The sequence below is a fragment of the Mustela nigripes genome, chromosome 4 (genome assembly GCF_022355385.1).
Source record: "Mustela nigripes isolate SB6536 chromosome 4, MUSNIG.SB6536, whole genome shotgun sequence".
NCBI lineage: Eukaryota > Metazoa > Chordata > Mammalia > Carnivora > Mustelidae > Mustela > Mustela nigripes.
In genome coordinates, this window is record NC_081560.1 from 32192393 (window position 1) to 32211530 (window position 19138).

General features: G+C 36.3%; 1 protein-coding gene across 1 annotated transcript in view; it reads right to left on the reverse strand.

The window, feature by feature from the left end:
• The window catches only part of CFTR (CF transmembrane conductance regulator), a 168373-nt gene that overhangs the window by 133662 nt on the left and 15573 nt on the right, over window positions 1-19138 (reverse strand). Inside the window, exons 2-3 of the mRNA XM_059396522.1 lie at window positions 5411-5521; window positions 1228-1336 (exon numbers count right to left, since the gene is read on the reverse strand). Coding sequence (XP_059252505.1) covers window positions 1228-1336; window positions 5411-5521 — 220 coding nt within the window. The remainder of the gene's footprint in view (window positions 1-1227; window positions 1337-5410; window positions 5522-19138) is intronic.

Sequence of the window (19138 nt, forward strand, 5' to 3'; positions counted from 1 at the left end):
GACATATTAAAAGGTAATTAGTTCTTGAGATACCTTACTCATATTTTAAAAATTATTAAATTTAAAAATTAATTTAAAAAATTAAAAATTAAAAAAATATTTTTACCATCAAACTGTTGCAGGTTTCTATAGGAATAGAGTGGAAGAAAGATAGACAGATAGGTATGTAGGTAGGTAGGTACATAGATGTGGGTGGGTGGGTGGGTGGATGGATGGATGGATGACAGATAATTTCAAAAGCCAGAAGAATGTTTCCAGGTGATTGTCAGGAGCATTACAGAACATTCTGGATCTAAATGTGATCATCTTTGTTGAGATAAATTTTTAAATGCATTTTTTCTTGTTATGTACAAGACTACACATTCTTAAAAACATACAACTTGAATGACATCATTTTGGGAGACTTGATGGCACTTTTAATTCTCCAATGCATGAAGACCAATATGAATATATGTGGATCCAGATGGTACTTTTACCAAAGCAAATATTATATACAGCCTTTACTTAAAGACTAAACAAATTTCAACCCATCATTGCCTTTTATAGGTTATAACCAAGGATATGAAATGATGCTCTGGTGATATAAAAAATAATAGATCCAAGTCAAATTTAACAGCAGCTAGGAAATATCTCAGACTGCATATAAAGCCTCAGGCTTTCAGGCACAGAACTTTCTTCTCACTGATGGAGACATAGAAGACTGAGAAAATATACTGCAACCACACCTCACTGCCAAATTTTAAATTTTTGCTATTTTTCCTTGAAACTCTGTATGCAGATATGATTTCAAAATATTACAGATATTCATATTGATAATTGACTAAACTTGACTTCATTCTTCTCTTGATGTTATATCCTGAAATTCTACTGTCAAATACAGAAGAATAAAGCACCAGCAATTTGATATTCTAGTAAGATAACGTAATTTGGGATCATAACAGAAAATAAACCTCTTCAAAAAAATTTATTTTACTGAAACCATTATTTGTTTATTTATTTATTTACCCACTTTAAAGTTGATTGCCTGCATTCCAGGGCTCCTTAGGGCATTTTTATTTGTCTCTACTAGAGTTTTAGTAGTTTCTTTGTATTTGGAGTTGAATTAGTCCTTTTAGCTGAACACGAATTACCCTTGTCATAAAAATGAATGTAAGTCCATTAGATTAATAAAATCATAATAATGAATACACTTATTATCCATAATAAATTTACAAATGAGATCTTTACCCCTAAATATAATATGATTCCATAGAACATAAATCTCCAGAAAAAGCATCGCCGAAGGGCATTAATGAGTTTGGGGTTTTTCTTTGATGCCAGTTCTCTGTCCCATTCTCTGCAAAAGAATGAAAAACAGGACCAATAAGTTGCATGTACAAATATTTGAGTTGTTTTATTTCCCTTAACATAGTTTTAGTCTCAGAAAGACATCCAAGGAGATTAACCCAAGTGACTGGAGAGACAAAAACACCTTGTGGAGACCTTCCAACACCAACAGTCAGTCAGGTATCTTGCAGAATTTGATGCTTCTCCATATATCAATTTTCAGGGAGCTGACTCCATGACAAGGTCAGATTTTATGTATTAAAGAAAGATTCTTGCAATAGGTGGACAAAGTACAACTCTTAAAAATATACATTACTGTCTTTGGGACAAAGTGAAAAATAAACAAAAATTTAACTTTTTCCCCCTTCACCTTTTGATCTTTACTTACTTAAAACTTTAGTAGATTTTACAAAATTTAAAAGTAAAAAAAAAAAAAAAAAAAACCCAAAACCTCAACATAAAAAGCCAGGTAGATTTTTCTGTTACTAAACATTAGAAAAACTTGTCTAAATGGCTGTTATTAAATGTAAGGGTATAAAAAAAATACTGTCAAACTTCATTTTCAACTATTAAAGTCATTTATTAGAGAAAAAGTCTCTAGAAAATTAGAACAGAATCACATTCTATATTTTCTAGTAGGAAAAGACACCATATATTCTGAAAGAATTGTAGTATCAAATACGTTTTCTTTTAAAAACTGAAAGTTTGGGGCACCTGGGTGGTTCAGTGGGTTAAAGCCTCTGCCTTCCGCTCAGGTCATGATCCCAGGGTCCTGGAATCGAGCCCCATGTTGGACTCTCCGCTCGTTGGGGAGCCTGCTTCCCTCTCTATCTCTCTGCCTGCCTCTCTGCCTACTTGTGATCTCTATCTGTCAAATAAATAAATAAAATCTTAAAAAAAATAATAAAATAAAATAAATAAAAACCAAAAGTTCATCAATGGATTATATTTACATTATAGCCACTTCTATCTGTTAATGAAGGCTCTTTCTCTTCCCAAATGGTTAAAATATATCTCTAAATGTTACCCTGGCCTTCATTACTAAAGTGTACAGAGATGAAAATTTCACAGGCAATAACAAGTGAAGGTTTTGCATTTCACTAAGAGCTATTTCCATTACTATTCCTCTATGATTATCAGAAGTGGTTTTAAGTTACACCAAAGGAAGAACACGGGAACAAGTGGGATGTGACAGCAACATGGCAGTCTCTGTGCACAGACTCTGGCTGCCCCAAGAAACTTACTGTCTACAATGCCTAATCACCCTCTCCCATCTATCCACCTCTTCACTCTTTCACTAATACACAGGACTTGTTCCCATCCATATCATTCAATGACTCACAATAGGGTAAGTAGCTAAGTATGGAGGCAGATTCAACCTCTCTTAAGGAAGAATGAGTGAGATGAGAAAGTCTGTAAAGAGAGGTGGTACATACACCAAAGAAATGGTTTCAAGGGGAAGAAGTAGCCAACATGAAGTCACGTAGGAAAGAGTCCATTTTATTTGACATTAAGGGACTTCTGGTGACCCTGGTCAATATCATTTTAGCAACACAGCAGACATGGAAACCATATTTCAAGGAACTGAGGTATAAAGGTAAGGTGAAGAAATGGAGAGATCAGGAGAGCAGAGAAATAACAGCTATTAAACAGGGGGGGGGGGAGATTGAGGCAGCAACCTGGGGGAAAGGCCAGGTGGGAGAATTTATTTTAATGGGAGGGAGTTGAACAATGGATAGCCTGAGAGAGGGAATGAGCAGGGAAGAGGAATTGATGTGGTTTCCTCAGCACCATGAGAGACACAGTAAGAATCCCAAACACTGAGAGTTAAATTACAAAGGAAGAAGCTCTATACTTATCAGTTTTGTAGCTTTTCATGGAACAAATGAGCAGGCTACACAAAGGGATGATGTAAAGGGTTCAATACCACAGAGCCCAGTGGCCCAGTGGGCCTCAACAAAGTGGTGACCACCAAGGACCTTTGTCACAAGGCAGTTATGATATGGAAGGCCAAGGTCACTTCTAAGGATGCAGAGGCACAAAGTACTAGAAATGGTATGTCAGTCTTCCAAAATGTTTCCATAAATTCTAAATAATAATTTTACTTTTAAAATTTTTTATTATAATAAAAAAATTTTTTTAAGAAAAGAAGTGCATAGGGTTAAAACAGATACAAAATAAAGACAAAAGTAAGAAAGAACTTAAGGACTTATGCTGGCACAGAGTTGTTGAATTAAAAAAATAGGTATACTTTTAATTGAATTGATATGGGAGATATAATAAAAACAGGAGAAAAAAGTCTTAGGCCAGATAATCCTACAAATTCTGGTATCCTCTATTTGGCCATAAGTAAAAGTTTATCTGGAGTACACAGTCTTTTATTAACCTACCCCTGCTCTGATTAATCTCTCCCTCAGCATCCATTCAGAACTTAGGTATTCAATATCTACTGTTTTATTGTGAACTTGCTGATATACCTACAATGTATTATATTTATATATCTTATCTCTGTAACAATATTACAGGTTTCACATAATGCTAGTCATTTCACATTCAATTATCATTCATTCAACAAATATTTATTGAGCATCTACTATATGCCAGACCCTATTCTAAACCAAACCAAACCAACCAAAATATCCTTGCTTTCATGGCATTTCCACACACTAAGTCCTCAGTAATAGAAATAGGGCCTTGATCTTGGAAATATGAATCTATTATTCCCACTAGCCTAATTCTTTGAATAAAATTAAGAAAAATAAGACTGAAGGTCTTACTTTGCCTTGAAAATATTTTTTTAAGGAAAATGAGTTAATTGTAAAAAAGGTAAACAAATTACAAGTCTCAACTTTTTTTTTTTTAATTTTGGGTCCTAAAGTAGCTTTTTCTTTTTGTTTCTTTTTTTTCCCCCCCTTTGGTCTAAGGAATGAGTGTGTGACCCTAGAGTCTCTGGGATTTTTCACATTTGGCCAAGGAGAAAGGTCTCTTTTCTCTGTGGTTTGTAGAGAAATGAGCAGAGTTCTAAGGACCTGCTGCACAGAGAAATCCGAAATAATAAACCACACAAGCAAATGCTACCAAGTAGCATCAGACTCTCTGGTTCCACTGAGTCCCTAAGGCCAGTTCTCTGCCTACGCCCCTCACACAAGTAGGTACAGGAGCCAACAAATTCCTTCTATTTACTTAAGCTAGTTATTGGATTCTGTCACTGGCAATCAAAAGGGTTCTAACCAATACCTAGAAAAGGGAACTCTGAGAACTTGCCTACGATGGGAAGCACTGAACACGAAGAGGCGGTAAGTGTAGATCTGGGTTAGAATCGTGGGACTGTGAGGGGTTAGATGGAAAATTCCATCACCTCTGAGTCTCAGTTTGCTCTCTGCAAGATGGAGGTAGCAATGCTTTCTTCCAAGAGCGGAGAGGAAATACTATACCTATCATTTAATATGTACTAAAAAATATGAAATATTTACATTTTTTTATATCCAATAGCCATTAACTTGGGATTTGCAAGTATATGTATTCGTATTCACAAATTAAGATTTTGAAGGCAAACATACCAATTTGCTTCATAAAGATGCTACTTCAGTCTTTACAATATCCATTTCATGTTCTTTAAAGACAAGTAACACTTCAGAATTATTTCAGAAAAAAGTCATTTGCCAGGAAAATGGTTAATCCTTCAAACTTTCATTGTTTAATTTTTTTTTAAGATCTTATTTATTTATTTGACAGAGAGAGATCACAGTATGCAGAGAGGCAGGCAGAGAGAGGGGAAGGGAAGCAGGCCCCCTGCCAAGCAGAGAGCCTGATGCGGGACTTGATCCCAGGATCCTGAGATCATGACCCGAGCCGAAGGCAGCGGCTTAACCCACTGAGCCACCCAGGCGCGCCTCATTGTTTAATTTTTAATTGATCAACACTTCAGCAAGAAATTAAGATGCTCTTATTTTAAAGACACCATTTTGAGATTTAAGCCATCTAATAAGTCGGTTCTCCATCATCTAAATAGAGTATTAATAATATAAATGATTAACAGTGTTAATTCCTCCCTTCAACTAATGAACATTGTGCATGAACATACCTTTCCAATTTTTCAGAGAGATTGTCAGCAGAATCAGCAGAAGGGATTTGATATATGTCTGATAATTCCAGGCGCTGTCTATATCCTTTCGTCAAAATTGGTCTGGTCCAGCTAAAACAAAGAGATGGGACAGATGTAAATATTCACTTGATTTGGTCTCCAATATATATTTGGAATATGACACTGTTTTAAATCTTTTGGCAGATGGGAAATGGTGGATGCATAAACAATCCAAGGTATAAAAACACCAGTGTATCATCTCTTATAGAACACATCTGTATAAAACACCAATAACCTCTGAACTAATGGGACTGAGAGAAAGTATCAGGAATGATAGTAGACTCCGTTCCAGAGGAAAAAAACAAGCCACTACACATTCTATATTAAAAGTAGTCTTACAGGGGCACCTGGGTGGCTCAGTGGGTTAAGCTGCTGCCTTCGGCTCAGGTCATGATCTCAGGGTCCTGGGATCGAGTCCCGTGTCGGGCTCTCACTTCCTCCTCTCTCTCTCTCTGCCTGCCTCTCTGCCTACTTGTGATCTCTCTGTCAAATAAATGAATTAAATCTTTAAAAAAAAAAAAGTAGTCTTACAAACAAACAAACAAACAAATAAACAAAAACTGCCTGGGTGGCTCAGTTGGCTAAGTGTCTGACTCTTGGTTTTGGTTCAGGTCTCTTCTCATGGTCCTGAGATCAAGCCCCGAATCAGTTGCTGCACTCGGCATGGAATCTGTTTAAGTTTCTCTGTTCCTCTCCCTGCACCTCTCCCCACTGAACACTTTCTCAAATAAATAATCTTTTTTTTTTAAGTTGCCCCAAATAACAAGATACTAGGAGTTTATAAGGGCTGAATCCAGTCTCTATCATTTTAAGGATAAAATGATCTATGAATGATGACAGAATGGACTCTCAATCAATATCCCTACACAATGTTGTTCTTGTAGTACATGGTCCTCAGCAACAAGTTATTTATTAAATGAACTGACTATAGCTGAAGGATTAATGAATAGTTTGTACTGGTTTGTTAACCTAATTATCTCTCCTGAATCATTACTTGACGGTGGGGATCATGACTTTACATTCTGTCTCCTCATCCCACAGCAGTCACAACACACTTGCCCTCTATACCTCTAATAAAGAACAATTTATGATGGAACCTAGTGAAGCTAGTATGGTCAGTAATGAGACGGGATACCCTGGTTCTTTTCTTTCCATTATTTTTAAGTATATTGTTTCTAACTAGTATGGATAAGACAAAACAATCTCCAAAGAGATAAAGAGCCTAGACACAGGAAGACTAAAAGCTGGCAGACTGCAGGGAGTGGGGTGGTACTCAGGCAAATCTTCAACCAGCCCTTCTCCAGGAGAAAAAAAAAGAAACTTAAGTCATTTGCCAAATTCTGTGGTGTAAATACTCTCACTCTAAACAGTTTCAAACTACCAAATGTGAAGTCATTGAACATAGAGTTTGGAAGAGATACACAGTTGCATATTATTATATAGTACGTTCACCTTTCAGCTACAATGAAGGTAAATAACCTCAATGGCACAGATAGTAGTAAAATATCAAATTAGGCAGTAACAATTTTTGAGTTTTTATTACATTTGTTTTAATATAAGTGTAAGTTTATATCACCCAATTTTTAATACTTCTTGTACTTAACAACTTAGCTCACAGACTTCCTAAAAATTTAACAATCTGCTCAGCCAGAAAAGGCCAATGGCAGAAGATCATGACTACCAGATAGCTGAAAGACTTGAGACAAGGGTAATGGCATTGAAGACAGAAAGGAAGGGATCTATAGAAGATCTAGTAAAAAGAAAAATATACTCTATTAACAAATATTGCATGTTCAGTATGTTTGAGATTATTGAAATATACCAAATTTACAAGTAAACAGAATTTTACTATCTATAAATTCCAAATACCATAAGACATTAGCAGGAAATTAAAAAATAAATCTTTTCATCTCTTTAGAAAATATATAAACATACATCTTTTGGTCCATATCTAAGATGTGATGATCACTCCCATAAATGAGTTTCAAGCTCATTTTAAAGTAATACACTTTGTTGGCTGCCTCTGCCTGTGTAATTTGTGCCCATTTTAATATGTATATTATACCTTGATATCTAGGTTTGATTATCAGAGTTCCATAGCCCAGCATCATCAAACCAAACATACCCAGTAGTATTAAAACCCAAGTTAGCCATTTACAATTATTAATAAAATTTAGTGTTTCCTGATAGGTTTACCACAGTAAACCTGTATTTGTATTCTGAAATAGAAACTTGGCTTAAAGTGAATTATGAGAACTAAAATCAATTGACTTGAGGCGGCCTAGCAATCACCAGACTTACCCTAAAGAAAACAAAAATGTATCCTGTTAGGTTAAACTGGTAACACTGAATGAAATTTCTGCTCCAATGAGTTCTCCATGCCTGCCTTAAGCCAATCTTAGAAATATAAAAACAAAGACAAAACAAAAACTTCCCCAGATATCTACACCTGTAGACACTTTATGAAACATTAGGCACTGTAAAACTCTAGCCACCACTCCTTTTGAATAATCCCGAGTAGATTAAACATACTTGGATAGAATATAGAAATGCCTGGTCAGGATTGCTACTTCCATTATTTCTTTCTTTGGGGATCAATGAACGTCAGGTGGTTCATGAAGCAAAGCAGATACGCCTGGAATAATCAAAAGCAATACACCCTGTCCTTCTCTTCTTCAAATCTGCTCCCACCATCTTTTCCTCTCATCTCTAATTAATTTTATCCTTCTTCATTCATAACCAATCAGTATATAGCAACAATGGGCTTAAAAAATGGTCTTAGAAATTGTGTCAGCAGGGGAACCAGGTGGTAGGTATTAGGGAGGGCACGTATTGCATGGAGCACTGGGTGTGATGCAAAAACAATGAATACTGTTACACTGAAAAGAAATTAAAAAAAAAAAAAAAAGAAAGAAAGAAATTGTGTCAGTTTCCAAAATTCTGGCTATTTCTAACAAAACTAGCTAATATTTACCTATGGGGTAACAGACATCCCTAAGGTATACAGTTCTTTATAACTTAAAAGTGCTAAAGTAATTTTGAAAAAAAAAGGGGGGGGTCTAGTACCCAGGATACGCTGTTCTATTCACTTAACTCTATGAGGCTTCAGGTTCTATTGAGGAAAGATATTATCACTTCATTTTAAAAAAACACACACATAGAAGAATTTTTAAAATTTCATTTCTTAGGATCATACTTCCAATTTTTGCAGAGTGACTTATAATTTCTTTTTTTTTTTCTTTGTGATCGTATTTATTTATTTGACAGAGAGAGACAGCGAAAGAGGGAACACAAGCAGGAGGAGTGGGAGAAGGAGAGGCAGGCTTCCCACTGGGTGGGGAGCCGGATGTGGGGCTCGATCCCAGGACCCAGAATCGTGACCTGAGCCAAGGCAGATGCTTAAAACTGAGCTACCCAGGTGCCCCTAGAGTGACTTTTAATTTCTTATAATGAAAATAATTTTTCAATCATAGCCACTGTTAAAGCCTTGATTTTCACAAAACCTATCTCCCTAAAACCACATATTTAGAGCTCATAATCATTTTTCCACTTGACATTTGGCTTTATTAATCCAACAGAGACATCTGACATTTTCATGTGCTAGAATTTAAGATTGAGGTCAGGTGTTAAAACTTTTCAGCTCAAAATGATTTTGTCTCTATAAAACCATCATGTTTCCACAGTATTTCACTTTACATTTTAACTGGCCAAATGAAATAAAAGAGCAAATCCAACAAACACTGGTTCCATGACACTTCTTGCAAATACTGACAAATTGATATACTCAAAGACTAATAGCCTTTTCCTTTTTGCATGATAAAATTAATGCTTGAGGAATTAAGTAGAAATTACTCTATTTTGTGTAGACAAATTTAAATATACCAGAGATTTTCTCATCATCCGATTTACTTACCATGAGTTTGAACTAGCCCAAATAATCTGAATAATTCTAATTGAAGGGAATGCTAAACTCAATACAGATGAAAGATGGGGATTCACTTAAACACATTGTGATAATAGGAGGTTGGGAGAAGGGCGTGGGGTTATGGACATTGGGGAGGATATGTGCTTTGGTGAGTGCTGTGAAGTGTGTAAACCTGGTGATTCACAGACCTGTACCCCTGGGGATAAAAATATATTATATGTTTATAAAAAATTAAAAATTTTTAAAAAACCACATTGTGATAATAAATCTCAAATTTCTGCAGCAAAGCACTATCATTTTGCTTTGGTTTTTTGGTGGGGAGGGAGAATTGCTTCTTTTGTTTGTTTGTTTTTGGTTTTTGATAAATGGCTATGATGGGAAGGATTGATTTGAGACCAGAAGTCATTCTCATCTTTATAAGGATTTAAAGAAAAAAAGTCATAGAAATAATACTTCAGAGGTGCCTGAGTGGCTCAGGTGTTAGTGTCTGCCTTTGGCTCAGGTCGTGGTCCTGGGGTCCTAGGATCAGCCCCACGCTGGGCTACCTGCTAAGCCGGAGTCTGCTTCTCCCTCTCCTTCTGCCCCTGCTTGTATTCCCTCTCTTGCGGTCTCTCTGTCAAATAAATAAGTAAAATCTTTAAAAAAAAAAAGAGAGAAAGAAAGAAATAATACTTCAAATGTCATAGTTGTTTTATCAACTTAGATTCAACATTATCTCATAGTCAGATGTATTATTCTCATTGAATTTTAGTGAAAATAACACTTGAGATAGTAGTGATATTTAGCTCTCAAAAGTCCTGTGTAAATCTTACAGGCTTCAAGGGTGCACCCCAAAGTAATAGCTCTGGGGTGCAGGTCAGGTCAGGGAGTCATTTTCTGATTAAGGACATGTTTAAGCAGTGTTTGCTGCTTATCCATAAAATGGTGAATTTATAAGTAACAGCAACTTGAGTCAGCTCAAAAACCTTTAGGAAGAACATGCTTTGCTAAAGATCGGCCATTTTTGCATTTGAGAGTTAATTACTTATAAGGATCTAATTTTACCAGGAAAACGGTATTAAGTTCTTTTTCTTTCTCCAGATGAGTGAAAAGTACAGTAAATGTAGTCAATGAATTTCAGGCAGCCTGAAAAGATAATTGCTGCTTAAAAAAACGACAATGAACCAAATCTGAAAATCTTCTGGAAGTCCAGAATTTATAGCCATACAGGCATCCTAATATAAATTAACTTAACTTCATGCTTAAAGAATCTAAACATTAAATAGAAAAATATATCTGCCCATTTTATAAGATGCTTCTAAATATAAGTATATTAGGAATGTATGCATATAGGAAATGTCTGAAAGGATATTTTTCTTTTTTGGTTATCTATATTCTCCAGTGTTTAACTATGAGCATGTGTAACTTTGGAAATAAGGAAGTTCTTTTTAATTAAGGAAGAAACATATAGTTATAATCCATTACTTGTAATGGCTATCCAATATAAACTTTCTAGTCAAATGTGTTTGTTTGCTTTTAATTTTTATTTATTTGAGAGAGAGAGAGAAAGCAAGCATAGGCAGGGGAAGTCAGAGAGAGAAGCAGGTAGTCTGATAGCAGGGCTCAATCCCAGGACCCCGGGATCACAGCCTGAGCCAAAGGCCGACTCTTAACTGACTGAGCCACCCAGGCGCCCCTCTAGTCAAATGTGTTCTAACTCCATGATTCTTACATAATGTTTATTATCAGTGCTAATTTCTCACAAAATAACTTTTTTCCCTGATATGATTGTATGAGGTACTACCTCAACATGAAGACTACATAAAACCAGTCACTTGACTCCTACCATAAATCTTTTACTGAAGAAACTGAATTTGTGATTTTAAGGAAAAAAGACCACTCCAGGTTCTCCCCCTGTCTCTAGCATTTTTCAGTCACATGATCTTGGAAAATGTTCTGGATCTCTCAGCTGCAGCTCCTGATGGAAAGAACCACTACTATGACTACTTTACCTGGTTTTCATGGAGGCCAAATGCAATGTTGTCTATAAAGCAGTACAAATGTACCTTCTTAAGCACTTCTTCATGTAAGAAAATGCTTGGCTTCAATTTAATTCTCAGAGCACTAGAGTTTATTATTACTGGGAGTATAATAGTAACAGCTAACATTAATAGAGTTTTACCACAACCCTGCAAAATGCTAGGGATTTCATATATATTATTTCATTTGACCCTCCACAACAATTCATAAGTCCTAGCAGTATCTCCCTCTTTCAGATAAATGAGTCTGAGGGAGCTTAAATAATTTGTCCACAGAAGAGTTAGAATTAAAAAATAAGACTGTGATACTTATATCAAATGTGCCATATTAGGACCAATTTAAAAAAAAAAGCATATACTTAGATATAACACCAAAAGCACAAGAAATAGTAGAAAAAATTAAACAAAATCATAAAAATTAAAGATTTTTAAGCTTTAAAGGACACTGTCAAGAAAGTGGAAAAATAACCCAAAAAATGGGAGAAAATGTTTGCATATCATACATGTGATAAAGAGTTTTATCTCTAGTATTTAGGGACTCTCATAATAGTAAGACAACTCAATTTAGTCAGGGGCAAAGGATCTGAACAGATATTTCTCCCAAAAATCAAATGAAAGGATATTCAAACTCATTAGCCACTGGGGAAATGTAAATCAAAACCACAATGAGATACCACCTTATACCTGCTAGTATGGTTATCATAAAAAAGAGGTAATAATAAGTGTCCAAAAAGACATGGAAAATTAGAAACTTCATCTCCTGTGGTGGGAATGTAAAATGATGTAGGCACTTTGCAAAAATAACCTTAAAATGGTCTTTGAGGCATGTCCTCAAAATATGAAACATAAAGTTTCCCTATGATCCAGCAATTCTAGTTGCTGGTACATGCCCAAGAGAGATGAAAACAGACGTCTGTGCCAAAACTTGAACACGAATGTTCACAGCAGCATTTTTTGTAATAAGCAAAAAATTAGAAATAATCCAGATATCAACTGTTGAATGGATAAATGGGTATTCCTACAAATAGAATATTACTCAGTGATTAAAAAAAAAAAGAATGATGTACTGACACATAGTACAGCATGGGCGAATCTTGAGAACATCACACTAAGTCAAAGAAGTCAGTCATAAAAAGTGCATGATTCCATGCATATGAAATTCCCAGAATCATCAGTCTATAGAGATAGAAAGCAAATCAGCAGCTGTTTAGGATGGGGTAGAGGATAGGGAATGCTTGCTTACAGGTATGGAGTCATGAAAGTATTCTAAAAAAAAATTTTTTTAAGACTTTATTACTTATTTAAGAAAGAGGGAGAGCAAGGACAGAGGATGAGAGGAAGAAGCTGACTCCCCACTGAACTGAGAGCCCGATGAGGAACTCAATACCAGGATTGAGACTGTGACCCAAGCCGAAGGCAGATGCTTGAACAACTGAGCCACCCAGGCCCCGAAAGCATTCTAAAACTGATAAGAGATTGTTTCACTATCTGCCAAAACCATGGAATTGAGTATTTTAAATGGGTAAATGGTTTGGCATGTGAATTATATCTCAATAAAGCTGGTATTAAGACAAATAGCACACAGAAATTGACTGTCAATTTTACCACATTTTATTTTTCATCCCTAGAACTTGCAAAAGGCAAATTCTTATTATGGTGACTTTGACACTCTAAGTCCACTCAAACAGGTTAGTGCGTGGGCAGGTACTACAACTGATTAACACCCTTTCTGTAAACGGATCTAAGGATTGTGACATGCATTGTAAGTTGTACAAATAGCTTATTTCCTGCCCGCCCCCAGAAGCAAGGTGCTTCATAGCTTAAACTACTATAAATACAGAAAAAGTGACCATAGTGATAATAGAGTAAAGAAACCGAGGAATAGGTACCATTGACGAAAAACTGTTTGTACCAGCTCGACCTCATTCACTGGATTTCAGGAACTCAAGCAAGTGAGACAATAAGCAATGGTACAAAAATTCCCATCCATCTTGAAAGAAAACAGAGAAGAAACAAAGCATTGTGATTTATAGCCTATGCCCATGTATTTTTGAAAAGCAGCCTCCAAGTGGTATTCCATGATTTTTGTTTGCTTTTTATTCTATCTGGGCAGGAAGCCACCAATAAAAGCCACACAATTTTTCATAGCTGGAACAACTGCCAGAAAGATAGGATGATGAACTGCTCACTAAAATTGCTATGTCCTATATAAGTTCACTTTTAGGAGCTCTTTACCAACTAAGACAGACAAGTAACACCATCGCTCTCTAATTTCTGGGTTTTATTTCCATTGGCAATAAAAAATATATTTGAAACCAAGAAAATAAGGAAGCGGGGAAATGGATTGGCCTTAAGATTTTACGGTAGAAATGCCACTGGGTTACTGGCTGGCATTTGTGAAAGCTTACAGAGAGAAACCTGTGTTACTGTCAGAACCTCACCACTCTTATTGTTATTTTAGACAACTGCATTCTGGAGAACAGAGTGGGGCAATGGTTCCAAGCATGCCCAGTGCGAGCTGAGAGACAAAGAAGGAAAACAAGTCCTGTCTCTTCTTCTCGCTGGGATAGGAACAAAACCTACCTCACAGGAATGATATATTAAGGATATCAACCACATGATATATTGATTTAACTTTGCTGTTATTTATTTTATAACTATCCCATTTACCTGGTATTCCCTCCCTTTTTGTAAAACCCTGAATCCTTTATGGAAGCTCTTCGTTTGGTTGGACCCCATGACTATGACCCAAAGTAAACAGTCTCTGATGGACTTCTGCATTCATTCTTCAGCAATAAAATATCCACATCCTTTCTAAGGCCTGGTTTTCATTCTAGAGTTAACTCAACATCTGGAATCAAAGGTACTTAATTTTTCTCTGTTAAAATGTTTCTCACAGTGTGGAGATGATAAGCCTCTCCTGGGGACAGTAATCCTCTGAGAAGCTCTGAGGTGTATTTGGTATAAGCCACCACAGGCAAAGCAGAAGCTAACTCTCATGACCTTTAACATCCAAATCATTTAATGATACCTCTCTATACAACAAGTATCACTACTTATTAAATCCTCTCTGAGATAGACTTTCTACTCATTGCCTTGACAAAACCTTTCCCAAAAATAAAAAATAAAATAAAATAAAAATACAGTGTGATTCCAACCCAACACTGTTTATTCTGATGCTCACTCATTTGTTTATTTTGCCTGAAAGATGAAATGATAAAATGGAGGTTAGAGGCCACCTTGGAAATAATACTCCCATGGTAACACTGATACATGCTGCGTCAGGAAAACAAAGTTGATGATTTTTTAAATTCAGTCATGATAAAGTTGGTTTTGAGGGTTCTGCTTGAAATCATCTAGCCAGATAAATGGTCAGTCACATTTTAGATTTTTTTCTCATTTATGTTAACCTTTTCTTCACCTTAATTTATTTATGCTGTCTGCTCTCTGTTACTCATGACTGCTTCTCAGAATGATTCAAAGAGGACCATGGCAATGGATTCAGACTTCCCAGCTTCAGATGATTTCCCATCTTCAAACTATATGTGGAATTTGGTTATCAGTGACATTTTAACTCATTTTATGCTTCTATTGCTATTTCAAATATCATTGCAAATTATAGCACTGCAAGTCAATTTAGCATCCTCTCTATGTCTTCTCCCTTTGGTGACACATTGCATAACTCAACAGTTAAATTTTAGATCCCGTTCCTAAGGTTGTGGAGCAATGCTAATGCTATTTCTCATTTTCTTAGAGCCTTGATATTCCTGTGGAGAGGCAGGCAGAAGACACTGACAATCAAACTCCTGAGAGGTTCAGGGAGGAGGAGAGGTGGCTATAACCTCACCCTTGCTTCACTGTGAATCCCAGAAATAAAGGAGCCTGACACAGGCAAGGCATGGAGACAGCCAGTGGATCAAGGATGACCAAGGAATAAAACTCTACTGTAAGAGTCTTACTTTAAATCCCCTTCACTTAATATTTACATCTTTTATCATATAAGAAACATACAGGTAAATATAGGTCGACACCCTACGTAGCTTTTCTCTCCCCAATAGTAAAACACACAATAATAGATGCCTGAATTATTAACTAATCCTAATAAGCAAGTTAAGAGTACAAAATGGTCATCTTTCCAATCAGGTCACTGAAAACACAAATCATAAAACAAATCATGATAGTTTAGAGAAACTCATTTTATAGGCATTTAGGAATTACTGTGATCTTAAAATGTCATGATCTCTTGCTTCCACATGCACTTTAGGAAAATGAACTTTCAAGGAAATACCGAGCCAGATTCTCTTCCTTTTGAACTCTGCAGGGGTTCCCAATGGATGAAACCATTGGTAATAAGGGGGCTCTGAATTTTTTAAAGGATTCTCCTACTCTCATCACCTAACAGGGCATTTTCTAGTCTTATTCTAATACCAACCTAGGTGCCAGCTTACCCTGAAGAAAAATTAATAAATTCCTTGAAATAAAATCTGACCTCTATTTCCAAGAAAATTCAAATGCACTGAAACTGTTTCACATATATTATGTATGCATGAGCCTTTCTGCTATCCAGGTTTACTTTTCTTCCTGCATGCTCTATTCTTGCCTGTACTTCCTCCACCTGAGCTGTAACCACAAATTGTCTGTTTACTTGTCTAAAATCCCCAGTCTCCAAACACACTGCACTGTCAGCTCCATGAGGGCAAAGACCTTATAGATTTTCTCTTTTTCTGCTGAATCCCCTCCACCTATCATACAGTGCATAACTTTCAGTAATTATTTTCAAAATTGTTAATGTTACAGTATACTGTGTTTGCTAGTTTATTTTCCTTATAAGACAGACTTCTTGAACAATGTAAATCTCACATAAATCTTTATATCTCCGTTTTCCTCTTCAGTATTTAGGACAACAACAAATAGAATAAGTTAATGTATTAACTAATTACTCAAAGATGGGATGCTTATAGCCCATCTGAGGACACTGATAGGACTGCAAATAAGTGCTGTTCAGCCAATACATCTGTTCAAATGTATTAAAAGGGGGTGTCTGGGTGGCTCAGTGGTTTAAGCCTCTGCCTTTGGCTTAGGTCATGATTTAGAGTCCTGGGATCAAGCCCCACATCGGGCTTTCCATTCGGTGGGGAGCCTGCTTCCCCATCTCTCTCTGCCTGACTCTCTGCCTATCTACTTATGATCTGTTTGTCAAATAAATAAATAAAATCTTAAAACAAAAACAAACAAACAAAACAAGAAACAAACAAATTAAAATAAACAACAAATGAATTACAAGCCAAAAACAAGGTCAACACATGGTAAATGCAATGCAAATGTCAAGTGGTCTATATCCTCATATGATATACACTCAAATGTTAGGGCTGGCTTAGTGACCATTCTTGAAAAAGATTTCTGAGTCATAACCTAAGCCAATAATCTTAAAAATTCTAGCCCAAATTATTTAATTCTCCTCTAACACCTTTCATTACCAAACATTCCTCCAAATATCTGACCCTCATTCTGTTTATTCTTAATGGAGATGTACCAAAGTTTCATAAATGGAAAGTAATTCTTCACTCTACTAGGAGCAAATGGTCCTTTTTATTCTACCCTCCTTGATAATCATGTCATCTTCTCCATTTTCTCCATTATCTCCATGTCATTTCTGTACATGAAAGATGAAATACATATAACTTTTTAAAAGATTCATAAACAAGTGTAACTCCTTATGTGTATTATATTTTACAGTTTCAAATTGCTTCTCTATTTCATTCTGTTCTGACCACTGTTACTATTGGGAATTGAATTATATTCCCCCAAAAAAGATATGTTGGAATCCTACCTCTCAATATCTCAAAATGTGGCCTTATTTGGTGCTAGGATCTTTACAGAGGTGATCATGTTAAAATGAATTCATGCAGAGTGGGCCCTGACCCAATACAAATGGTGCCCTTATTTTAAAAAGTGAGATTTGAACACAGAGACAGAGACAGAGACACTGATAGAATGCCACATGAAGATGAGGGCACAGGTCAAAGTGAGGCCTCTTCAAGTTCGAGAATGCCAAGAGCGCCAGCCAATCACCAGAAGCTTGGGGAGAAGCACAGCACAAATTCCCCTTCAGAGCCTCAGAAGAAACCAAACTTGCTGACAACTTGATCTTGGACTTTTCAAATTTAGAATTGTAAAACAATAAATGTCTGTGGTTTAAACCACCCAGTTTTTGGTGCCTTGTTGTAGCAGCTCTAACAAACTAATACCCTGGCCCCCAGGAACAGAAAAACTCAATGTTAGGACACTGCATGCAAAGGGACAAATGAACAAAGGGGATAGATACTCTGAGGCTTTAAGATAAGGTTGAAAGTTGGAGATAAAAGCCAATGGCAAAGCACAGGGTGCAGATGTGGAATCAGGCAGGAGCATTTGGGAGAATGCAACCTCCAGAATTTAGAGAATTCACTGGGCCTCATTCACAAAAGAGAAGGGTTAAACTTAGAGAAGAAAGGTATTTTCTTAAAGCCTGACAGTGAAGATGAATAAGGATTAATTATAATAATCATGCTGATGGCAGTCTTTACCACTTATCAAAGATGCACACCCTGTCTGGCATTACTCGCTGTCATTTAATATATGGACAGTACTTAATTTCATGTGTTAACTTAGAGGGTGTTTTTGAATAAGATTTATATTTAAATTGTGAACTGAACTCTGGGTAAAGCAGATTGCCCTCTAGAATGTTGCTGGGTCTCATATAGTAAGTTGAAGGCCTGAACAGAACAAAAGGCTGGCCACCCAAAGCAAAAGAGAATTGCCTTCTTATTCTGACTTCAGAATAACCTGGGAACATCAGCTCTCCTATCTCCAGTTTAACAGCCCACCCTGCAGATTTTGCACTAGCCAGTCTTCATAATCACCTAAGCCAATTCTTAGAATAAATCATATGTCTATATGTATGTATATCCTATTGGTCTGTTTCTCTGAGATCTCTGACCCTGACTAATACATACAGTAAACACTCAATGAATATTAGATATCATATGAATGCTGAGCTGTGTTAAATGAGGACAAGTGATTGTACTGGCGAGCATAATATCATCATCGGAAGATAAGTAAATTGCCCAAGATCACACTGTTAATAAGTTACAAAGTAAGGATTCCAGCCAGGTTTGTCTGACTCCAAAGTACATCTTCTTCCACTAAATATTGCCACCTAAGAGTTGACAATAAGGATTAGACACAAGGTAGAATGTGAGATTATTTTATCTAAGTATGGAGTGGGTGAACTAAGAAACTCAAGAGAAGGTCAAAAACAACAATCACAGGAGGGAACACTAGCTCTGTGATCTTCAAACTGTGGGCCCCACCATCTGGTAGTCCCCAGAAATACTTCAAGAAGCTCATGTACTGTTGATTTGAGATGTCAATGTTTTTAAGCATGCTTAACTATTTTAAAAATAGGAATTAAAAACATCACACTAAAACATATATGAAAATTTTAGCCTACTGGATTCATCCAAATGTGTTCATGGACAGTCAGGCCAACTCATTCAGTGTCCACTCTGGAGGAAGGGTTCCCCTGACATCTTTTTGCACATATTTTAAATATTATCATCTGTCATTGGTTATTTTCACACTTCAGAAGTGAGCGTGTCACTATGGATGTACGTGGGCCAAGCTCAGGTGGGCCAAGCCCACCATATCTCTGCATTCCTGCTCACACAAGCACTAACAGAATTG